At 46.8% G+C, this 21,910-nt stretch overlaps 1 protein-coding gene across 1 annotated transcript; it reads left to right on the forward strand.

Annotated features, from left to right (window-relative positions):
- Positions 1 to 1,453: 1,453 nt before the first annotated feature.
- Positions 1,454 to 20,547, forward strand: LOC309521843 (putative DBH-like monooxygenase protein 2). Its single transcript, XM_082204890.1, has 13 exons — positions 1,454 to 1,789; positions 3,170 to 3,316; positions 4,252 to 4,413; positions 6,328 to 6,411; positions 7,175 to 7,342; positions 8,887 to 8,989; positions 10,747 to 10,913; positions 12,962 to 13,053; positions 13,903 to 13,999; positions 14,112 to 14,171; positions 15,776 to 15,906; positions 17,078 to 17,192; positions 18,060 to 20,547. The coding sequence occupies exons 1-13, from the start codon at positions 1,508 to 1,510 to the stop codon at positions 18,300 to 18,302; spliced, it is 1,851 nt and encodes a 616-aa protein (XP_082061016.1). The 5' UTR covers positions 1,454 to 1,507; the 3' UTR covers positions 18,303 to 20,547.
- Positions 20,548 to 21,910: the final 1,363 nt, after the last annotated feature.

The following is a 21,910-nucleotide window of genomic DNA, read 5'->3' on the forward strand; positions in this document are numbered from 1 at the left end:
GCCACACACCATAATATTCTTTGGTTTTCCTTAGCCTCTCTGAAATAATGAGCAAATGAAGCTAACATCAAATGTGTTGGTGAAGCTTTCAACTTCACAAAACAGGACAGAATGCCAAATCCATGGACTAGCGAAGTCCTTGCGGGTCTCTCATAAAATCCGAGATGAATGATGTGAGCCAATTGAAATCCTTTCCTAAGACAAAGATTAAGTGTCCTCTTCTCAGTTTTCTCCTTTTCCAGCAGATTAGTATGATCAGCCTATGATGGCTCAGTTAAGAATTAGGCAGTGAACAAGCACACATTCTGCATGCTAGAGACTGGGGGGGGGCAGGGCTGAGGGGGGAGCTTTGATTGCATTATGTAATGAGATCCAATGAACAAAGAGAAGCACAGGCCATTCACTGCACCAAAGCAATTGGCTATCAAGGGCCAATTTTCCTATCAACTACTATCCAACTACTATTGGACGCGGGTGGCGCTGTGGGTTAAACCACAGAGCCTAGGGCTTGCCAATCAGAAGGTCGGCAGTTCGAATCCCCGCGACATAGTGAGCTCCCGTTGCTCGGTCCCTGCTCCTGCCAACCTAGCAGTTCGAAAGCACATCAAAGTGCAAGTAGATAAATAGGTACCACACTGGTGGGAAGGTAAACGGCGTTTCCGTGTGCTGCTCTGCTTCACCAGAAGCGGCTTAGTCATGCTGGCCACATGACCCGGAAGCTGTACACCGGCTCCCTCGGCCAATAAAGCGAGATGAGTGCCGCAACCCCAGAGTCGGTCACGACTGGACCTAATGGTCAGGGGTCCCTTTACCTTTACCTTACTATTCAAATCCTGGAAGCTTTGCATCCTTTGGTGGTGCTTCCTGCCCCTCTTCCTTCAGCCAAAGGCAAGAGAATGGCAAAAGAATTTTTCTCCAGTTCATATTATAATTAATATGTATAATACATATATTAATATGTATAATACATATATTAATATGTATAATACATATATTAATATGTTGTTGTCTTGAGTAACTGTACTGACATAAACTTCATAGAGTGAAGATATGCCATGAATAGAACAGTTTCTATGTTTCCAGTAGAAAACCTACAAAACAAAGAAAACAGGTATGTGGTCATGATCCAGGGATAGCTCAGCTACCTCTGCAGTCACTAGAGCTTTACACAATCAAATACTTACAGAAGGTGCTTGATACGTTTTGCACAATGCCTGTGCAAGGAACCCCTCCACCACCACCTGCAAAAAGGGGGAAGGGGTAATAGCAGCAGCAACAAATATCCATTGGGAAGGGTGCCATAGCATTATGTAAAATGATGCACTTATCCCACCTTCTGAATCTGATATGGAGAATAAAAACCATTGCCCTTCCTCTCTGGCACTGGTCCCAGCAAGTCCCAGCTTTTCATATAAACCGGGTCTCCACAGTATAAGGTGCTAGCTAGCTTGAGGGAGATCTCACTGAGAGAGCGAGAGAAGAAAGGGTGCTCTCTGCTCCCAAGAGGATGAGCCATCCATGTATGAAAAGCCTGCTGTTCCTCCTGTCCACCTTGTGCCTCTGCTCCAGCCATTCCCCGGTTCCTCCATTGCGTTTCTCGGCGTTCCTCGACCCCACACACCAGATCTACCTGCGGTGGGACCATGAAGACAGTAGCAGCTTGATGACTTTTGAGCTGGAAGCCAAGACAACGGGATGGGTGGCTTTTGGCTTCACTGTTCGCGGAGAGATGACCGGGGCAGACTTTGTGATTGGCGGGGTCCTTCCTGATGGCAGTGTCTATTTCTCAGTAAGATGAAAAATAATATGAGCTGTTGCTTCCTCTTTGCGAGGAGTTTGTATCTGCACATAACCGGGGCAGGGAGAGGGAGGCTGCTTTGATTGTGATGGAAGTTACAAATGGATCTAGAGGTGATGATTTCATGGGGCCAAGAGAACCTGTGCTTCCAGAGGTATTGTAGTCTCTGTGGTGTAGGCTCCCTAACATAACAGACCCATTGAACATCAGTTCAGCTTGCGGTGGGGCCACACTTTGCTGCCCAGCTGAAAATAAAGGGATGGTGTACCACTAGAAAATGGAGTGTGCAACCTGTGCTGTCTGAGCATGCTATGATGAGGATGGAGATGGGGATAATTAAGCCCTGCCCATCTGTCTGGGTTGCCCCAACCACTCTGGGCAGCTTCCAACAAAAATACAGGAAAAACAGCAGCAGCAGCAGCAACAACAACAAACATTATAAGCTTCTCAAAACAGGGCTGCCTTCAGATGTCTACAAAAAATCATATAGGTGTTTTAACTCTTTGACATCGGCTGAAAGGACATTCCACAGGGCGGGTATGACTGCCGAGAAGACCCTCTGCCTTGTCCCCTGTAGTTTCACTTCTCGCAGTGAGGGAACTGCTAGAAGGCCCTCAGAGCTGGACCTCAGTGTCCGGGCTGAATGATTGGGGTGGAGACGCTCCTTCAGGGCTGAGGCCGTTTAGGGCTTTAAAGGTCAGCACCTGCACTTGGAAACTGGCTTTGAATGTCCATTCAACAGCCTTGCATTTGGGTAATACATATGTCCTATCTGTAGTGGCTTGTTTGTATTGCAGTAAAATGGTATACATACATAGATGTTCCAGAGCATGGATATACAGATTGACTAGCTCTCGGAACAGGGAAGGTTGTCTGTACAGTGTTTCAGATGAGTTTGGTAGACATTTTTCTTACTTCCATAGCCTCCATATTTTACTCCTGGCCCTAGGCATTGTCATAAAGTAGTGATCTGAAAACGGCCATTTTTCACTATTGCTCCTGCCCTTTAGAATGCCCCTTACTCTGCCATACACAAAGCATTAATTACTGGCTTCAGACAAGCTTTCCTGGATTCCTGTTTTTAGCTCTGTTTTTATCGTTGTTTTCCTGCATCTTTTGTACACTGCTCAGAATTTCTTAAAGTATTCTGTAGTTTAGAAATAGTTTTAAAGAAGATACAGTATGCCTCTCAGCTAGAGATGGCAATAAATTGTGCCCCAGAAGAAAAAAATGAGGTGGATTTGGAATTAGCATGGACATGCAAATTAGTGGTCAAAGGCTATTGCCCCAAAAATGTGTTGCTGATGAGGAATTCGAATGCTCTTTTGACTTCCTGTGTTTCCAAAAGTTTGTTCTCCCTGTTTCACTCAGGACTGGCATGGTGTAGATGAAGAAACTGTCTTGGAGGACGAAAGCCAAGACTATGAGCTGCTGTCCTTGACCCAGGATGAGACAACCACAACCATGGCATTCAGGCGATATTTCCATACCTGCGATGAGCATGACCTGGACATCACGGTAACCAAAGCAGCCATATCCAGCTACAGTTCACATCGAAGTCCAGTGGGCTTTAGAGCGGATCGTGTCCTAGCACTTTTAAAAGTCTCGTTTGCTAAAATGCAAGAGGCTGAAGTGGGTGCTTTGCACTCCCAATAAAATCAGTGGCACTTTAAAAAACCACACAAATAAAATATTAATGTAACGGTACTTAGAGGAAAAGGTTTGTAACATGAGGTTCCTAGGTTGGGTGGGTCTCGGGGGGCGGGGGAATGGAATGACACCACATCTTCCCCTCTCTGCCCCACAGGCTGTTCTGGGGGGTGGAGAGGGAGGAAAGAAGAAGCAAGCCCTGTTGTGCAAGCAGAAGTCTTTTTGCAGAGCTTGCACTGGTGGTGCTGCTTAGGCAAATCCCACCAGAAATATAGCAAATGAGCGGATTTTACTTTCTTTCTCTTCTTTTTTTAACATCTTTATTGAAAATGCAAAAAGTACATAATTATATGTGCACTACACATGGTGAAATGTAAATAAAAGAGAGAAAAAGAGAGAAACAGCACCCAAGGAAAAGGGAAAATAATGGGGGGAGGGAGGAAAACCCCAAAATTGTATATTTTACAAAGTTGTTATTGTACTTCCCCAGATCTTAACCTATTACAGCATTTGTAAGAATGGATTCCAAATGCCATTGAATTTGTCCATGTCAAGTTTGTGTTTATATGCAAGTTGTTCATATGTTGTGAGTTTGGATAAGTCTTCAATCCGATTGTAGAAGGGAGCTGCATTTTTAATTTTTACAATTCATCAGTATCAGTCTTTTTGCCGTGGTCAGGGTGGGGAGAGTCCACTCGGATTGGCCTTTTGTAAGGTTCCACATCTATTCTTTTAGTTGCCAGCTTACCTACAACAATATGATAATGGAGGGAAGATTTTTCTTTTAACTTTTCCCTGCACAGGGTGACACACTACGACTGATTACTGGCTATGGTACGGACGACACAATTGACTTCTTCAAAGGGAGAATAATCCACAAATCTCTTTTCTTGATGCTGCTGTCAACTGAAGATGAGTTGCACTCACCCAGTGTCTACAAGGTGTATGACCTGAAGCTCAACGATGTGAGTAGTACCTCCCTAGCTGCCTTACAGCAAAGTGCGTGGATCTTGTTGGATATTTCCATTCAGCATCAAAAAGTCTCAGTGTTTCCCATTAAGACAGATTTCATTCATTTATTCAAACTAGTGATCGTGTTATTGACACGGGCGTATATTTTTCACTGTTTGCTTTTCAGCGTACGTATTACTGCAGCTTGAAGTAAAAATACAAATTTGCAAATCACTTAGACAAATAATAATATTGTATTGCAAATAAATATATTGACATTGGTTTCTTCCACGCTATTAAACTCATTTTAACCATTTCAGAAGAGTGGCTGATTGTACCCAACAAAGCTCCTTCCTTCACTGTTCAAATCACCCTCTGCAACATTTTTTCTTTCTTTTCTCGCGCTGTTCCTTTTTGCTTAAATCAAGGGAAATTCAGTTGCTCGACTTTAAGAGAGTTAGGCACTCATCTCCCCCTAGAGCCTTCTTAGCACTAAATGTTGTCCAACAACATTAAACCTATTTGCAAAACTTTTTTAAAAAATTCAAACTGATGAGTAAGTTTTTTCTGTAGCAGCAATTTCCCCAAAGCATTTCTGGCAAGGTAACATTTTTAATCTAAATGTGTGAGTTAGAAAACCTCCTGATTTTATAGTGGAACAGTTTCAGAGGATGTGCTGCTAAACCTTAACACTAAGAATTCAGAAAACAGAACACCAGAATAGAGAGATAGAAAGAGAGAGAAAAGGAGAACAATATCCACCCAGCAGATTTCCCCAGACATTTCCCAGACGTATGGCAGCCCTATCTCATCTGAGTATTACAACGATTGAATACAACCCAATGTATTCTGGTGGGTGGGGAGACTGATCTACCACTGACCCAGAAGATGAGCATTGTTGCATCCTGCTAGCACAGTGGATTCAAGAATACAGTGGTACCTCAGGTTACACATGCTTCAGGTTACAGATGCTTCAGGTTACAGACTCTGCTAACCCAGAAATAGTACCTCGGGTTAAGAACTTTACTTCAGGATGAGAACAGAAATCGCACGGTGGCGCGGCGGCAGCGGGAGGCCCCACTAGCTAAAGTGGTGCTTCAGGTTAAGAACAGTTTCAGGTTAAGAATGGACCTCCAGAACAAATCAAGTTCTTAACCCGAGGTACCACTATAGTCATTTGCTCAAAGGAAATCAAATATTCTCATGATCAAACTCTTAATGGCAGGATACCATAGTAGGATGTCAGCATCAAACTTGAGCTTCCTTTTTAATTTAAAAACTGGTGTACTCATGTACCTGAGGTTTATGGATATGCAAGAACTCGTCTCTCTGTGTTGAACAATATTGCTACCCTCCTGTCCAGTATGGTGGTTCTCGCTTTTCTTTTAAAAGGTTGACACCAAGCGGTCCACAACCTGCCATCCCTTCAGTCGCAACCTCCAATCTGCTGCCCAACTCATGTTAAGGGACGCGGGTGGCGCTGTGGGTTAAACCACAGAGCCTAGGACTTGCCGATCAGAAGGTCGGCGGTTCAAATCCCCGCGACGGGGTGAGCTCCCGTTGCTCGGTCTCTGCTCCTGCCAACCTAGCAGTTCGAAAGCACATCAAAGTGCAAGTAGATAAATAGGTCCCGCTCTGGTGGGAAGGTAAACGGCGTTTCCGTGAGCTGCTCTGGTTCACCAGAAGCAGCTTAGTCGTGCTGGCCACATGACCCGGAAGCTGTACACTGGCTCCCTCGGCCAATAAAGTGAGATGAGCACCGCAACCCCAGAGTCGGTCACGACTGGACCTGATGGTCAGGGGTCCCTTTACCTTTACCTTTACCTTTACCTCATGTTAGGGCCAGCTTCCGCTTTTTTATTGTCACAGAAAATTCCAGGAGCTGGCAACCCTACAACGCTCAGCGTTGTTTTGACTTTGTTTTGCAGTTCCCTATCCCAGAGGATGACACCACCTACGCCTGCACTTTCATACCGTTGCCAATAGTCAAGGAAAAACATCACATCTACAAGGTAACTGTGGGAAAGAAGCATAGAAAGGTTTCAGCCAAAGACCTCACTGTAAGCCATTTTTTAGGAGGAGAAAATGATGGGTTTGGGTGATGGTGGAGGGGGTGTCACATCAGCACTGACAAACAATGCACTCCATCCAATGAAGGGGGAGGAATTTAAATTCGCTTGAAAATTCCCCCAGGGACCACTCGATAAACTTTTGCTGTTGTTTGATAACTCCAATGCACATACGTAATTCATATTTTATTAACATTTCTTCTTCTTCAGCACTGGGATCACAGACTCCCACCCCCTGCCCACAAGTGCCCCTGTTTTCCAGGGACAGTCCTGGATTAAAAAGGTAAAAGGTGGCACTGTGGTCTAAACCACTGAGCCTCTTGGGCTTGCCGATCAGAAGGTTGGCGGTTTGAATCCCCGCTATGGAGTGAGCTCCCGTTGCTCTGCCCCAGCTCCTGCCAACCTAGCAGTTTGAAAGCACACCAGTACAAGTAGATAAACAGGTACCACTGCAGCAGGAAGGTAAATGGTTTTTCTGTGTGCTCTGGTTTCCGTCACAGTGTTCCGTTGCGCCAGAAGGGGTTTAGTCATGCTGCCCACATGACCCGGAAAGCTGTCTGTGGGCAAATGCTGGCTCCTTTGGCCTGAAAGCGAGATGAGCGCCGCAACCCCATAGTCACCTTTACCTTTTACCCTGGATTTACAGAAGCCATCCCGGTTAATGAAGTAGTCACTGTTTTTCCTTCTTTCTTTCCTCTGTCTACAGTTTGAGGCCATGATCACACCTCGAAACGAAACCATGGTGCACCACATCCTGGTTTATGCGTGCGGCAATGCCAGTGTGCTGCCGACTGGGGTCAGCGACTGCTATGGAGCTGATCCTGATTTTGCCCTGTGCTCCCAGATAGTCGTGGGCTGGGCTGTAGGAGGAGGGGTGAGTATGTGGGAACTTCCCAGGCCATGAGAACTGCTTTTTCACCTGTGGTCAAACTACTGCAGTGAAGTGAAGTTCAAAACTGATCTCTGAGAGAGTTTTGGTGCTGTGGTGTTTTTTTTAAATCGGTTCCAGGGTTTCATTGTTTCTGGGTTCAATTCCCCGGGGCTAAATTTTCCTGAGCATGTGCCACTGAAATGAATGGGAAGCTCAGCAAAGGTGTCTGGTCCAATCTAGATAATGGGCTGGGGTTTGTAGCTTTCTGAATAAAGGGCCTTCCTAAAAACTTTCAGCTCCCTTAACAAGCTACCATTCACTGGTGCCATACGACTGTTTTAAATATGTGGTCTAGAAGATGTGATCGCTATTGATCCCTGCCAGAGGTTTTACGGCCTTATGTGTCTCCCCAACAGTAAGTCCCATTGAATTAAATGAGACTTACAGACCCTCCAAGTGTCCCTATTTTCCAGGGACAGTCCTGGATTTATAGAAGCCTTCCCGGTTTCTGATTTGATTCCAGAATGTCCCACTTTTCCTTAGGGACCTATCTTCATCAGAGAAACGTTGGAGGGTATGGAGTTATGTGACCCCCCCCCCAAGCCAAGGAGATAAGTAACCTTTAGAAGACATATGAAGGCAGTCCTGTATAGGGAAGGTTTTCCCCCGTAAGGTTTAATTGATGTTTAATGTTTTATTATGTTTTTATATATATTGGAAGCCATCCAGAGTGGCTGGGGCAACCCAGTCAGATGGATGAGGTATTAGTAGTAGTAGTAGTAGTAGTAATATTAGTAGTAGTAAATAGGACACCCCTATTTTCTTTGGAGAAATGTTGGAGGGTATGGACTTACTCACAGGCACCGTATTTTTCGCCCTATAGGACGCACCGGCCCATAGGACGCACCTAGTTTTTTTGGGGGGAAATCAAGGGAAAAATTTTTATTCCCCCCCCCCCAGGTTTGCGCAGCCATCCCCAAGCTAGAAGAGGGAGACGGAGCGCTCCGTCTCCCTCTTCTGCCTTCAGGGACAGCTTGCCCCACTGTCCCCCGAGCTTGTGGGGCTGGCGGGGGGAGAAGCAGGCTTGCTTCTCCCCCCGCCAGCCTCCAGATCAGGTTGGGGAATAGCGGGGTGGCGGCGCTGCGCCTCCCCACTGTCCCCCGAGCTTTTGGGTGCAGGCTGCTGCCCGCAAGCCTTGCGAGCCCGCGGGACATCCCGCCGGGCTTGCAAGACTTGCGGATAGCTTCCTGAAGCCTGGAGAGCAAGAGGGGTCGGTGCGCACGGACCCCCCTCACTCTCCAGGCTTCAGCGAAAGCCTGCATTCGCCCCATAGGACGCACACACATTTCCCCTTCATTTTTGGAGGGGAAAAAGTGCGTCCTATGGGGCGAAAAATACGGTAAATGGGTTTAGGACTGCTGCCTCACTGAATTTGTAATACTGACTTCTGTGCAACATCAAGCTCAGAAGCCAAGGGAACAGGGGACGCAACAGTCAACTGATCATTTTTTAATAGCTGTTTTTCTTCTCCCCCTCCAACCAACTAGAGCTACATGTTCCCAGATGAAACTGGAATCTCCTTAGGTACGCCAATTGATCCCCAGTGGATCCGGTTAGAAGTCCACTACAGCAATTTTAATGGAATTCCAGGTGAGTAAAGCACACATATTGATTGCGTAAGAGGAGGTGATGTGTTGATGAGGGGCAGGGAACAGGGCCAGAGCATGGGGAGAGAAATTGGGCATGCTTTACTGGGGGGGGGGGACTAAGGGACTACAGCATAGGCTTCCGGCCTATTTCCAGGAGGGGGGAGATTGAGGCTAAATTGTAGGTGATGCTTGAGGATGTTTATGAAAATTATCTGAGGATCTCAGGGGCGGGAGAACTTGTACTGAAAGCTCCAGGAGTTGTAGTTTGACAGATATGTGCCTCTCTCAAGAACTACATGTCTCAGGGTTCCTTAATTCCTGCTGATGTTTCCTTTGCAGAGGAAAGGAGAGCCAGAGTATGGCAGCCCTAGACATATAAAGAGTGATGGACACAGGAGGGCCAGCTTCTGCATTTGGAGGCCATTTTGTGTGTGTGTGTGTGTGATTGTGTGTCCTACTGGATTAGAAGTATCTGTGGAGAAATGTTAGGGCAGCTGCTGTTGAGCACCAGGAGACCTGGACAATGGGAGATTATGGTCAGCAGAAGCACTGATACAGTCGTACCTTGGATCCCAAACGCCCTGGAACTCGGACGTTTTGGCTCCCAAATGCCGCAAACCCCGAAGTGATTGTTCCGGTTTGAGAACGTTCTTTTGGACCCTGAGCGTCCAAGAGGGCTTCTGCGGCTTCTGAATGGCTGTAGGAGCTTCTTGCAGCCAATCAGAAGCTGCAATTTGGTTTTTGAACGTTTTGGAAGTTGAACGGATTCCGTTCGACTTCCAAGATACAACTGTACTTGGGAAATGCTTCTGGAGTTGGCGCTTCTATAAATATTCATATTTCTTCATGTCCTTTAGTAAATATTTATCACTATGAGGAATTTAGCAGGATAGTGGTGAGGTAGGCCCCATGTGTCACACTGGTAAGACTTGAGAGTCCATCTACGCCAGCAATGTTTACCAGTCAGATGCCTCTGGAAGTTTGCAAGTAGGACATTAAGCTGATGTCCTGCTTGTCTGTTTGTTGTCCTTGTTGAATGTACAAGTAAGGTAAAGGTAAAGGGACCCCTGACCATTAGGTCCAGTCACGGATGACTCTGGGGCTGCAGCGCTCATCTCGCTTTATTGGCCGAGGGAGCCGGTGTACAGCTTCCGGGTCATGTGGCCAGCATGATTAAGCCGCTTCTGGCGAACCAGAGCAGCGCACGGAAACACCGTTTACCTTCCCGCTGGAGCAGTACCTATTTATCTACTTGCACTTTGATGTGCTTTCGAACTGCTAGGTTGGCAGGAGCAGGGACCGAGCAACGGGAGCTCACTCCGTCACGGGGATTCGAACCGCTGACCTTCTGATCGGCAAGTCCTAAGCTCTGTGGTTTAACCCACAGCGCCACCCGTGTCCCTTTTGAATGTACAAGTAGATGTATACTATCTTGATTATCAGAAGCCCCCAAAATTTTCACTCACATGGTAAAGTAGCCTCTCACCACGGACTTATCCACTCTTCTGTTTGCCCCACCTCTGGGAAAACCAGTGGTTTAGCGCTAAATCAGAGCAAACAGCAATTGAGTTCTCCACAGAGCAGGATTTCAGCAGGGCAACGGCAAAACCGCTCAGACCCATGCCTAGAAAGCAGAAAACAGTTTGGACTCATGATTTTCTAGGCATGGAACAAGGTGAAGTGTGAACAAACCCTATTTTCAGTTGCGTGGAAACTTATACAGAACCAGTTGCTCACCTGCGTGTTTTCTTTCCTAAGGCTTGATTGACAACTCAGGGATACGACTCTATTATACTACGGAGCTGCGTCCTTATGACATGGGGGTTCTGCAGACAGGGTTCTTCACATTTCCAATCCATTTCCTACCCCCTGGAGCCGAGTCCTTCATGTCCTACGGTGTCTGCAATACCAGTCAGTTTGATGATGTAAGTTGCGGAGTATTCCACAGCCCTTCCCCCGCCCCAGTTCAGTAACGAATGCTAGCACTGAGCGTTGATACTTCATATTCATGCTCTTTTTGCATTCTATATAAAAGCTCTACAAAGAGCAGCTCAGGGTTAAGGTCAGACTCCCTGTTCCATGGGAAACACATGCACATTTCCCCAGCAGAAAGCAGCCATGGGGGCTAACAGGCTGAGCAGGGGAACCGCAGGGAACGGGGCTGCCCTAGCAGTAGGGATGGAGACAGGGCTCAGCCTCCAGCTGTAAAAATGTCTTGCAGTGGCAACTGCAGGCGAGAAGTGCTTGTTCCTCACTGTGGAGAGAAATTGACGCTAGGCCAAATTATTGAGCTTTTTGTGTGGGGTTGCCAGTGTTGTTCTCCAAGCCTTGCTCCTGCATCTTTTATGTAGCCTGCCTAACTCATAAGACTTAAACGGGTGACGCTTTCCTTGGATGGAAATTTTATCTGCTAAATTCCTGCATGGCTGACTGTTTAAAGCAGGGCCTGCTTTTATTTTGAGAGAGAGAGAGATGAAATCTCAATGTTTATGTGGCAAGGTGAAACCCTGGTGGCAGTTTGGACATGGCAAATAGCAGGCTGTGCATTGGCCCAAGAGCAGCTGGCTTCCATTAGGCACGGTGAAGTGACCACCTCAGAGCAGTGGCGTAGCGTGGGGGGTGCAGGGGGGGCCGGCCGCACCGGGCGCAACATCTGGGGGTTAGGGTTAGGGGGCGCAAATCCACGGGCTAGGGGGCGCAAATCCACAGGTTAGGGGGCGCAAATTACTTGCCTTGCCCCGAGTGCTGACAACCCACGCTACGCCACTGCCTCAGAGCAGGGGTGTTGAGGGTGGGGAACAGTGGCAACCATGCGGTTCTTCCCCCTGAACCGCCTGGCTGTACCCAGGAGTTTCTTGGAAAGAGCTGCTGCATGCGTCACACGGCCTGACCTCCACTCCCTTAGCTACCCTTTGGTTCTCTGGTGCAGTACAGAACCTCATCCATTGTCAGTATTGAAATATGATTCAACTGCCAGTATCTAGCAGGGTGACAGGGATGGACGCCATCTTGTTCCTCACCTCAGGCAACCAGATGTCTTGGGTTGACCTTGTAGCTCAGAGGTTTTCAACTTTTTTGAGTCCGCGGCTCCCTTAACCAACCAGTTTCTTTCTGCAGCACTCCTGTGGGGCTCAGGAGTCCAGTTATGTCACCCCTTGGCCGCAGAGCGGGCAGCCTCTCACCCTTTTTCAAACGCTCTCCCTTGTGGAGCGTTCCCTCAGCTTCCTCTCCCCTCTCTTTGGATGTCCTCCAGGAAGCCACTGCTGCCGCCCCTGGTCTATGAACTGCCCCACCTCAAAGAGAGATGCCTCCCAGAGGCACCGTTCGCCCATAGTCAAGGCTGCTGCAACAAACAAGCTTTTGGGAGGCAGAGACACCAGAGGGCATCAGAGGAGGGAGGGAAGGAAAGAGGGGCATTCATGGCATCCCATGGTGCCACGACACACTGGTTGAAAACCACTGCTGTAGCTAATAAGCAGAAAATTGCCAGCATGGCTGTTCTGGTGCTGAAATTTGGCTGCCAGAACGTTCCATAGATGTCTGATGATTTCCTGAGATGTTTGCCGGGGAAAGCGTTCAAAGCATAGTGGCCAGATCAGCGGCGGAGGAAGCCGTTCCGGCGCCTGGGGCGGTGCGCCCATGGGCGGGGCGAGCTGCCCATAGGGACAGGGCGCATTGCAGGGCCTCCGGGGTCTGCCTGCCTCCTCCCACACAGCCGCCCTACAGCTGGGGGGGAGGTAGAGGGCAGACCGTTTGGGCAGTGGGGAGCCTGCGCGCGCCCAAGCCACCCGTCTCTCCCAGGAGAGATGCGTGGCTCTGGTGCGCTGCAGGCGCCGCGGTGAGTGCCGCCCGGCATTTTGTCACCCCCTTCAGTGGTGGCACCAAAGGTGGCCCATACCCCCCAGACCCCCTCTTCCTCCGCCCTGGGCCAGATGCCATTCATGGGCCTTTTCCTCCCATTTTTGGATTGCAGATGAATGGAGTTCCAGTGCCTGATATGCATGTCTTTGGTTACCTGCTGCATACCCACTTGGCTGGGTTGGGAGTGAGAGGAGTCCAATACCGGTAAGAAAAGCCAGTGTTTATGCGGGCCACACTAGTTTTTTGGTGTGTGGTTTTTTTACTTCCATTAATTTGTTTTTAATTTTAAAAAATTGTTTGTGATGCCAAACAAACAAATAAGCAAGGAAAGGTACATATAGCATCTCCAGTATCCGTCCATAGCCTTTTCACAGTTTGTTTACATTCAGTGTGAGGCACTATTGCCCTAGAGGCCTAGACATTGCGGGGAAAAGAGGTTTAGCATGGATCACTCCCAGTTTTCAAATGAAAGCACCCCCATTATTCTGCAACAAGTGAAGGCCTGTGTACTCATGGTGTGTAAAGGTAAAGGACCCCTGGACAGTTAAGTCCAGTCAAAGGCATTTGTCCACAGACAGCTTTCTGGGTCATGTAGCCAGCATGACTAAACAATTTCTGGCGCAACAGGGCACCATGACAGAAACCAGAGCGCACAGAAACGGCGTTTACCTTCCCACCGCAGTGGTACCTATTTATCTACTTGCACTGGCATGCTTTCAAACTGCTGGGTTGGCAGGAGCTGGGATAGAGCAACGGGAGCTCACCCCATTGCAGGGATTCGAACCGCTGACCTTCTGATTGGCAAGCCCAAGAGGCTCAGTGTGTGGGGGACAGGAACGCAGCCAGAAAACTCAGTTCACTGTTCATACTGAAGACTGAAACACATGTCAACAGATGTCATTTCACTTAGTAATATTAGCTATTAGAAATGTTTGTCAGGAAGGCATTAGATCAGGTCCTGGTTGCATCCCAGTTACAGTTTTCTCTCAGCGGCATCTCAAGTTTGCCTGTCTCTCCTGTTTCTTTGTCTCCACACCCCCACCCCACTCCCAGGAATGGAGAGCAGCTGACTGTCATTTGTGAAGACAACAAGTACGATTTCAATCTCCAGGAGACCAGAGGCATGAAGGAGGAGGTCATTTTCAAATCAGTACGTCATCTCAGTGTTTCCCTTTGGACCACACTTTGGTGGTAAGAAGCCACTTTCAGCAGCGACCCTTTGCTGCTATAGGTTTGACCCCGCGTCCTCTTGTGTTTTACAGGGAGATGAGTTCCTGGTGGAATGTCACTATCAAACCAAAGACCGGACAGGGCTGACCTTCGTAAGTCCTTGACTGAAAACCACCTAAGCCAGGGGTCAGCAAACATTTTCAGCAGGGAGCCGGTCCACTGTCCCTCAGACCTTGTGGGGGGCCAGACTATATTTTTTTGGAGGGGAGAATGAACAGATTCCTATGCCCCACAAATAACCCAGAGATGCATTTAAATAAAAGGACACATTCTACTCATGTAAAAACATGCTGATTCCCAGACCATCCGAGGGCCGGATTTAGAAGGCGATTGGGCCGGATCCGGCCCCCGGGCCTTAGTTTGCCTACCCATGACCTAAGCATTAGGAGGAAGGTGGTTTCAGGAGAGGGCTACTTTTGCTAAATCCAATCTTGCTGTCCCCAGAATATCCAAATATTTTAGTAACAGCTTGCAGGGCCACCAAAGGTGTTCAGGTGTGGTGGAAGGAGGGGAAAGCACAGGCCAGTATCAGGGGAGTTGGGGGATGAGATATGGGGCAGAGTCCGCAGAGCAAGGGGTGAGATGTGGATTTGTGAACATGATATGGCGGGTTGGGAGTCCCACAAATCTCTTACCACGTGCCAGGGGGAATCCTACTCTGCAAAGGCACAGGACTGTAGTGCCTGTCTGCTATTCTTCCTGCACAGCACTGTCCTGACTCTGGCTGTGCTGAGACCTGGAGCCAGCAAGAGATGCTGTTGCACTGCGGCCAAAACCCCCTCTCTCTCTTTTTACAATTTTTTAATTGGTTTTTGCAGTCTACATTTGTCTTCAAATCATAATCATACACATAAAGAATTCCCTGAAGCCTTGGACTTCCCTCTGTCCCTCCGCGGATTCCATTGACGTGGACTCCTTTTTCAACTGCATCTGATAAGATTCTCCATTTTCTTAAAATTCCCTAATTCCCCATAGTTCTTGTTACATTACAAGTGTTGTTACAGTCCTGCCAAAGTTTTTAGTTGTTTACAATGTTCTCCGAGGTAACGTATAATTTTTTCCCATTCCTTAGTAAAATTACTGTCTTCTTGATTTCTGATCTTCTGGTGTGATTCTGCCATTTCGGCGTAAATCCATCATCTTTATCAGCCATTCTTCTCTGGTCGGCACTTTGTCTTCTTTCTGTCTCTGGACCAAAAGTATCCGCGCTGCTGTCCTCATGTGCGTAAATAGTCTTTCCTGCTCCTTTGTTATAAAAGGTAAAGGGACCCCTGTCCATTAGGTCCAGTCGTCGCCAACTCTGGGGTTGCGGCGCTCATCTCGCTTTATTGGCCGAGGGAGCTGGCGTACAGCTTCCGGGTCATGTGGCCAGCATGACTAAGCCGCTTCTGGCGAACCAGAGCAGCGCACAGAAACGCCGTTTACCTTCCCACTGGAGCGGTACCTATTTATCTACTTGCACTTTGACGTGCTTTCGAACTGCAAGGTTGGCAGGAGCAGGGACCAAACAACAGGAGCTCACCCCATTGCGGGGATTCGAACCGCCGACCTTCTGATTGGCATGTCGTAGGCTCTGTGGTTTAACCCACAGTGCAACCCACGTCCCTCCTTTGCACCTAAAATTCCTAATAGAAAAGCTTCTGGTTTTTCCAAAACTCTTGCATCTTAAATGAATTTGGCCTTTGTTTCCCCTCAGGGCGGACCAAGTACTCTGAACGAAATGTGCCTGGCCTTCCTCTTCTACTATCCTCGAAACAACATCTCCAGCTGCATGGGATACCCAGACATTCAGCAGGTGGCCCATGAGCTGGGCCAAGAGGCAGCAGAGTGAGTGTTTCTGAGAAGATGCCTGAATGCCACGGCAGGACGCAGACAGCATCCGATCCGCCATCGTGTCGCAGGATGGAGACAGGCAGACCGTTCTAAGGCAGCAGTTGCCAATCCATGGTTTTTTGTGGGGGCTAAACAGGCCTCCTTAAGTGAATTTTTCGGGGTGGGGGTGTGCAATCCAATCCATTTTGGCAGCGGTGTCCAAAAAGTAAAAAAAAAATAGGGCACAGCCCCCACCACCCTGATAGGCCTTTTTACTTGTTTTATTTATTGAATTTATATATTGCCCTATACCCGGAGGTCTAAGGGCGGTTCACAGAAAAGATCACAGTATATAAAATCAAAATAAGAACAATAACCCAATAATACACCCCCCCCAAAAAAATAGCCACATTTTGAAAGGGTATGGGATGTCAATCAGGTCAACCTGGTTAAAAAAAGAACATTTTTGCCTGGTGCCTAAAGGTGTATAATGAAGGCGCCAGGCGAACTTCCCTGGGGAGAGCATTCCACAGGCGGGGAGCCACCACAGAGAAGGCCAGTTCTCGTGTTGCCACCCTCCAGACCTCTCAAAGGGGAGGCACACGAAGGAGGGCCTCAGAAGATGATCTCAGGGTTTGGGTAGGTTCATATGGAAAGAGGCGGTCCTTGAGGTATTGCGGTTCTGAGACGTTTAAGGCTTTATAGGTCATAACCAGCACTTTGAATTGGGCCCACCCTCATTCATCAGATCTATCATGTGATGGTGTGGGGAGCGGGTGGTAATCTCCCTCATCAGCTGTTCCACAGAGTTCGGGGTGGCTGTGTGCCCCTGGGTGTAACTGCCTTGGGAAGGCGGCTGTGTAGATTATCCACACTCAATACAAACATGAGCCCCCTGGAGGGTTGCCTGAGGTAATTTGGGTCATTGTCAAGCCAAAAAAAAGGTTAGCCACTCATCCCTGTTCTGAAGTGTGATGGAAGAAGTTTGAGCCACCCATTGGTTGCCTTCCCGGGTAGAGAATGTGTGTTTAAAGCTCAAACCACATTCATCCTCCTTCGGAAGGCCCATACATCTTCATTCTTCCAAGGTCAGCCTCTCTTTCCATGCTGCCAATGTCCTATGGCACAGCCCCTGTGAAGCATTAATCTTCTTTTCCTGTGTTCCTCCTCAATTTCTCCCCTCCAGTGCAATGGAAGGAATGATGGCTATAAACTTGGTGGAATGGGACCAAGAGACCATCAAGAAAGCAGAGAAGGCTTGCAAGGAGGCCAATCAGATTGTGGTCATCAAAACAATTGATGTAAGCAAAGTTTGGGGGGCAATTTTTTTTGTATTTGGTTGGTATTCCATCAGCTGGAAAAATCAGAAAGGGGACCCAAAGTTTATCTGGTTTCCTTGCAGTTCCCTCCTTTGGCCAGGGCTTAATGGTGGCAGCATAGGCTGAGTGTTACATCCTTCTGCTCCTAGGATCAGGTCCTGCTGTTGGTTCATTCAAGTCCCGAGTCTGACACCGACCCATAAAGAACAAATGACACATTATGTTGGTGAAGGAGCTGTGTCTTTAAGTGTGGGGTGAGGCGGGATTAAACAAATGGCTAATGCAAGAGGGTTTGATCTAGATCAGGACCCTACGCTGGGGGAAATAGAGGTGGTTTAACCAGTGGTCCCCTCACAACTGCAATTTCCACAGGGGGGAAAGCTCCTGATGAAGTAAATGAGAAGTTTTTCCAAGGCAAACTCCAGACACAGGCCCCGTGTAATATTTAGAATCACAGAGCCTAGGGCTTGCCGGTCAGAAGGTTGGCAGTTTGAATCCCCGCGACGGGGTGAGCTCCCATTGCTCGGTCCCTGCTCCTGCCAACCTAGCAGTTTGAAAGCACATCAAAGTGCAAGTAGATAAATAGGTACCACTCCGGTGGGAAGGTAAATGGAGCCCCTTCCATTTCTCCTGCCACTTCGCTGAAGGGGCACTGCGCAGAGAGGGGGAGATTTTTTTTTCTTGTTCTCCCCCTCTAAAACAAGGTGCGTCCTATGGCCGGGTGAGTCCTATAGAGTGAAAAATACGGTATGTCTTATCTCTCCAAGGGAGAAGTAGTACCAACCTCACAACTACAGCAAAAAAAATAGGTGTAGATCCTTAAAGTTTTCTTTCTTTCTTGACCTCCAGGAGGTGGTGAGAAATGAGACTGGCTTTGTCCGAGACATTGTTGAACTTGAACCAGAGCCCTGCAAGGACATTTCCAGATCCCCGCCTGCACCTCCGCTAGAAAGGAAAGCCAAGCACCAGGCGACTCCTCCCACGGTGACCTCCAAGGCTCTCAACCCAACGGGCAACTTTCCTTTTGCTGGCCTGCTCTTCATCCCTCTGGCGTTCACTTGGCTTCTTGCGCCTTCTCAGAGCAGACTCTGAACATCCGTTGCCAATGAGTAGTTACTGGCTGTCGTTCACGTGCTAAAGCCTTCTCAAGCTGCTCTTACCCTAGTTCTTTTCTTAAATCTCAATGGGCACCTGTCTCCGGAGAATCCTTTGGTACTGTGTGAATGAAGTTCAAAGCTGGAGCAAGTCACTCAGGGCTGGAGAGAAACCCAAACAGGTCGCCTTGAATTTCAAGATGGCCAATTGTGGGTGCTGGTGGTGGTTGTTTTTAAATCACTTTGAATGCACACTAACCTGCTAACAGGAACAGCGCATGCCTCCCCCTCTGTAAAGACAGACCCTCCAAGTCTCCCTATTTTCCCGGGACAGTCCCGGATTTACAGAAGCCGTCCCATTTCTGACTTGATCTGTTTTTCCTTAGGATGTCCCTATTTTTATTGGAGAAACGTTGAAGGGTATGTAGAGATACAGCAGCTCCAATTCCCCAGATAAACCATGGGGCAAGGAAGGGAGAAGGAGGGTCCTGAATTTCCTGTAGCCCCCCCCCCGCCGAATTTTAGAGCATCTCCTCCCCTTGTGCTCAAGCAAAGGAGAATACACTGGTGGTATGGCGGGAGAGGTTTACCTCTGTATTGTTTCCCATAGCAAGATGATAGCTTTTGCAGCAACAAAATAAAAGGACTTATTTTTAATAAACCTTCCTAATAAGAATAATTATAATGGGTGATCCTAACCCTCAGCAAAGCAAAAAAATAAAACCTTTAGCTTTGAGAAGGGAATGATGGTAACTACCAGGGCTATTTTTCAGCCGGAGCTCACCAGAGCTCAATTCTGGCACCTCTCAGGTGGGCGCCATTGCCATTCTAAGAGAATGAGGGAGGTCTTCGTGGTGAGTTCCGGCACCTTCTTTTCTGGAAAAATAGCTCTGGTAACCAGCAACAAAACAGGTTTGCTAGATATAAGAGAGGCTTTCCCGACTTCTCAGTCACTGGAAATGATGGTCGTTGGCTGCAAGGAAGCATGGGATTTGAAGATTTCTCTACCTGTTGAATTGGGTCAGAAGGAGGCAGAAAAAAAAACCCAAATATCTCATGCTGGCAGGCAGGGAATAATAGATTGAACACTGGAGTTTCTTTCTTCTGGATCAGATGAGGAAACAAGGTACCATATTTTTCGCTCTATAAGACACACTTTTTCCCCTCCTAAAAAGTAAGGGGAAATGTGTGTGCGTCTTATGGAGTGAATGCAGGCTCCATGGCTTCGCGCTGCTTTCGCTGAAGCCAGGAGAGCAAGAGGGGTTGGGCGCCGCTTCTCCTGCCGCTTCACTGAAGGGGCGCTGCGCAGAGAGGGAAAGAATCTTTTTTTTCTTGTTCTCCCCCTCTAAAACTGGGCGCGTTTTATGGACGGCTGCGTCTTATAGAGCGAAAAATACGGTATCTCACGCTCCATATCTCACACTCCCTGGCCCTCTTCATGGTGGCAAACCACCAATTATAGAAAACTCTCCCACTTCAGATACAGTAGAGTCAAAGTCTGAGCACCTTCAGAAACACTGTAAGCATTCCAGGCTGGTCTTTGGGATCCAGCAGTAATTTACGAGAGGCTGAAGTAGTGTCATTGAGATATGTACATGAAATCCTGATTTGTGCAAGTTATGCATCTAAATCAGGGCTTCCCACACTTTTGGTCTCCAGCTGTTTTTTGACTACAATTCCCATTCTCCCTAGCCAGTGGGACCAGCGATCAGGGATGATGGGAATTGTAGTCCAAAAAGACAGCTGGAGACCCAAGTGTGGGAAACCCTGATCTATATACACACCTTTGATTCTCATTGAAATGAAAGACTTTGAAAACTGAGCACAGATTGTTTGGATGATTTGGAATAGAAAGCATATGGGTTTTTTTCTTTTAAAAATTGTAATTATTATTTTGCAGTTTGATTGGAAGTAATCTATTTATTTTTAAATTGCCATTGGAATCATTTTCATTTCTGATTTATTTGCTTAATTAAAAAAACCAATCACATTCTAAGGTTAAATGAGACAATAATAGCTAAAAAACCTGATTGAAAGCATTTGCCCTGATATTTTGTGTTTGAAAAAAATTGTTCCCTGCTCCATGGACTTACATCTTGTAATCTTCGCTACTTAAGCATTTCTTAAAATTCATGTCAATTACTATTCTGGCCAGTGCCTACACAATCAATATGTTCTAATCACTGTCTACTTTGTAGATATTCCTAATTATCCAATAAACAAAAATTGACTCTTGTATTATACCGAGTAAACAATTTCTGATTAATAAACTCTCATTAGTTATTTTTAAATGGTAGAGGAACATAGTATCAACATATTAATTTGATTAAATCTCTTTTGTAATGATGGAAATGATGCAAATAAACCAATTTTTCATCTTGACATTTCTGTCATGCCAATGTTTCTGTCGCCTTTAAATTTCCAACTGTTAGTTTCACAGAGCTTTGAAATGACTTACTGGTTTATGGCCAGGCTTCTCCAATCTGGTGCCCTCCATACATTTCAGCACCTACCAGTATTCTATTGGGGCAGATTGAAAGTCTTTTTGGTAATATATAAAAAGCCCTAGAATAACTTTAGGTCAGCCTAGTTGAGGGACCACCTTGTTCCGTAACTACAGCTAAGCTGTTTGCTGCTTGGGATTCATTTTCCAAACCTATAACCATTTTCACACTCAGAATAGCATCTTTGAAACTCAAGCAAACGATGGTGGAGGAAACCTGAGATCATTCATCTCATGCCAAAACCTGTGCCATATTACGATTCAGTCATTTTCACATGTGCAATGCAGCCAGCAGTGATTTGTCCAAAGTCATGAGCAGACAACACATTTTATATTTGCAAAACAATTTATTGTTGTTTTTCTGTTTTGTTTTTTACATGAGTACTATTTCTTTTCTTTTTCTTCTTGTTTGAGTCTTATCTTACTCTATGCACTTGTATTATGCACTTTTTATTTTTCAATGGGTTGTGTGTGTGTAACACATTTTTTATTTGCAAAACCAGTCAGATATGGGTTTGCTTTACCATATCACTCTCAAAGTGAGACCCTGTACCAGGTCTTTGAGATTTGAATCTTGGAACAATTCTAGTTGGCCATGTGAATTTTTAGCAAGAGCATTACATCCCAATATATCCCTTCCATTCAAGTTTGTAATTAGTGAAATTGAAGTCTCTTTATAAATAAAGACAGGCATAGTTAAAGTGAAGCAACAGTGGCTTGTTTTCCTGTGATGTGAGTCTGTTTTCATCCCAGCTTTACAGTTTCCATGACAGACAGACATATGTTTATCCATTATTCCTTATTCCTCCTACCTAAAGAATTAAGTTTTTTTAAATAGTTGCAAACTTACACAAGTAATAAGGGTGTTGATGATGCTATACCTAATGCCCAAGCAATGTCATCCATTGCCAGATTTTTCTACAAACCTGAACAAGCCTTTCTATCAGCACTGGGTTGCCATATAAACCAGAAAATTCCGCTAATGTCTGCAGGGTGGGGCTAATAGTAAATATAATAGTAAATGTCTGAGATCTCATCTCTTCCCTGCTACACAGCCTCCTTGTTGCCTCCTAGATGGCAATTTCGAAAGCCTGCTCTTCCGC

Source organism: Podarcis vaucheri (genome assembly GCF_965113315.1).
Source record: "Podarcis vaucheri genome assembly, chromosome: 17".
Lineage (NCBI taxonomy): Eukaryota > Metazoa > Chordata > Lepidosauria > Squamata > Lacertidae > Podarcis > Podarcis vaucheri.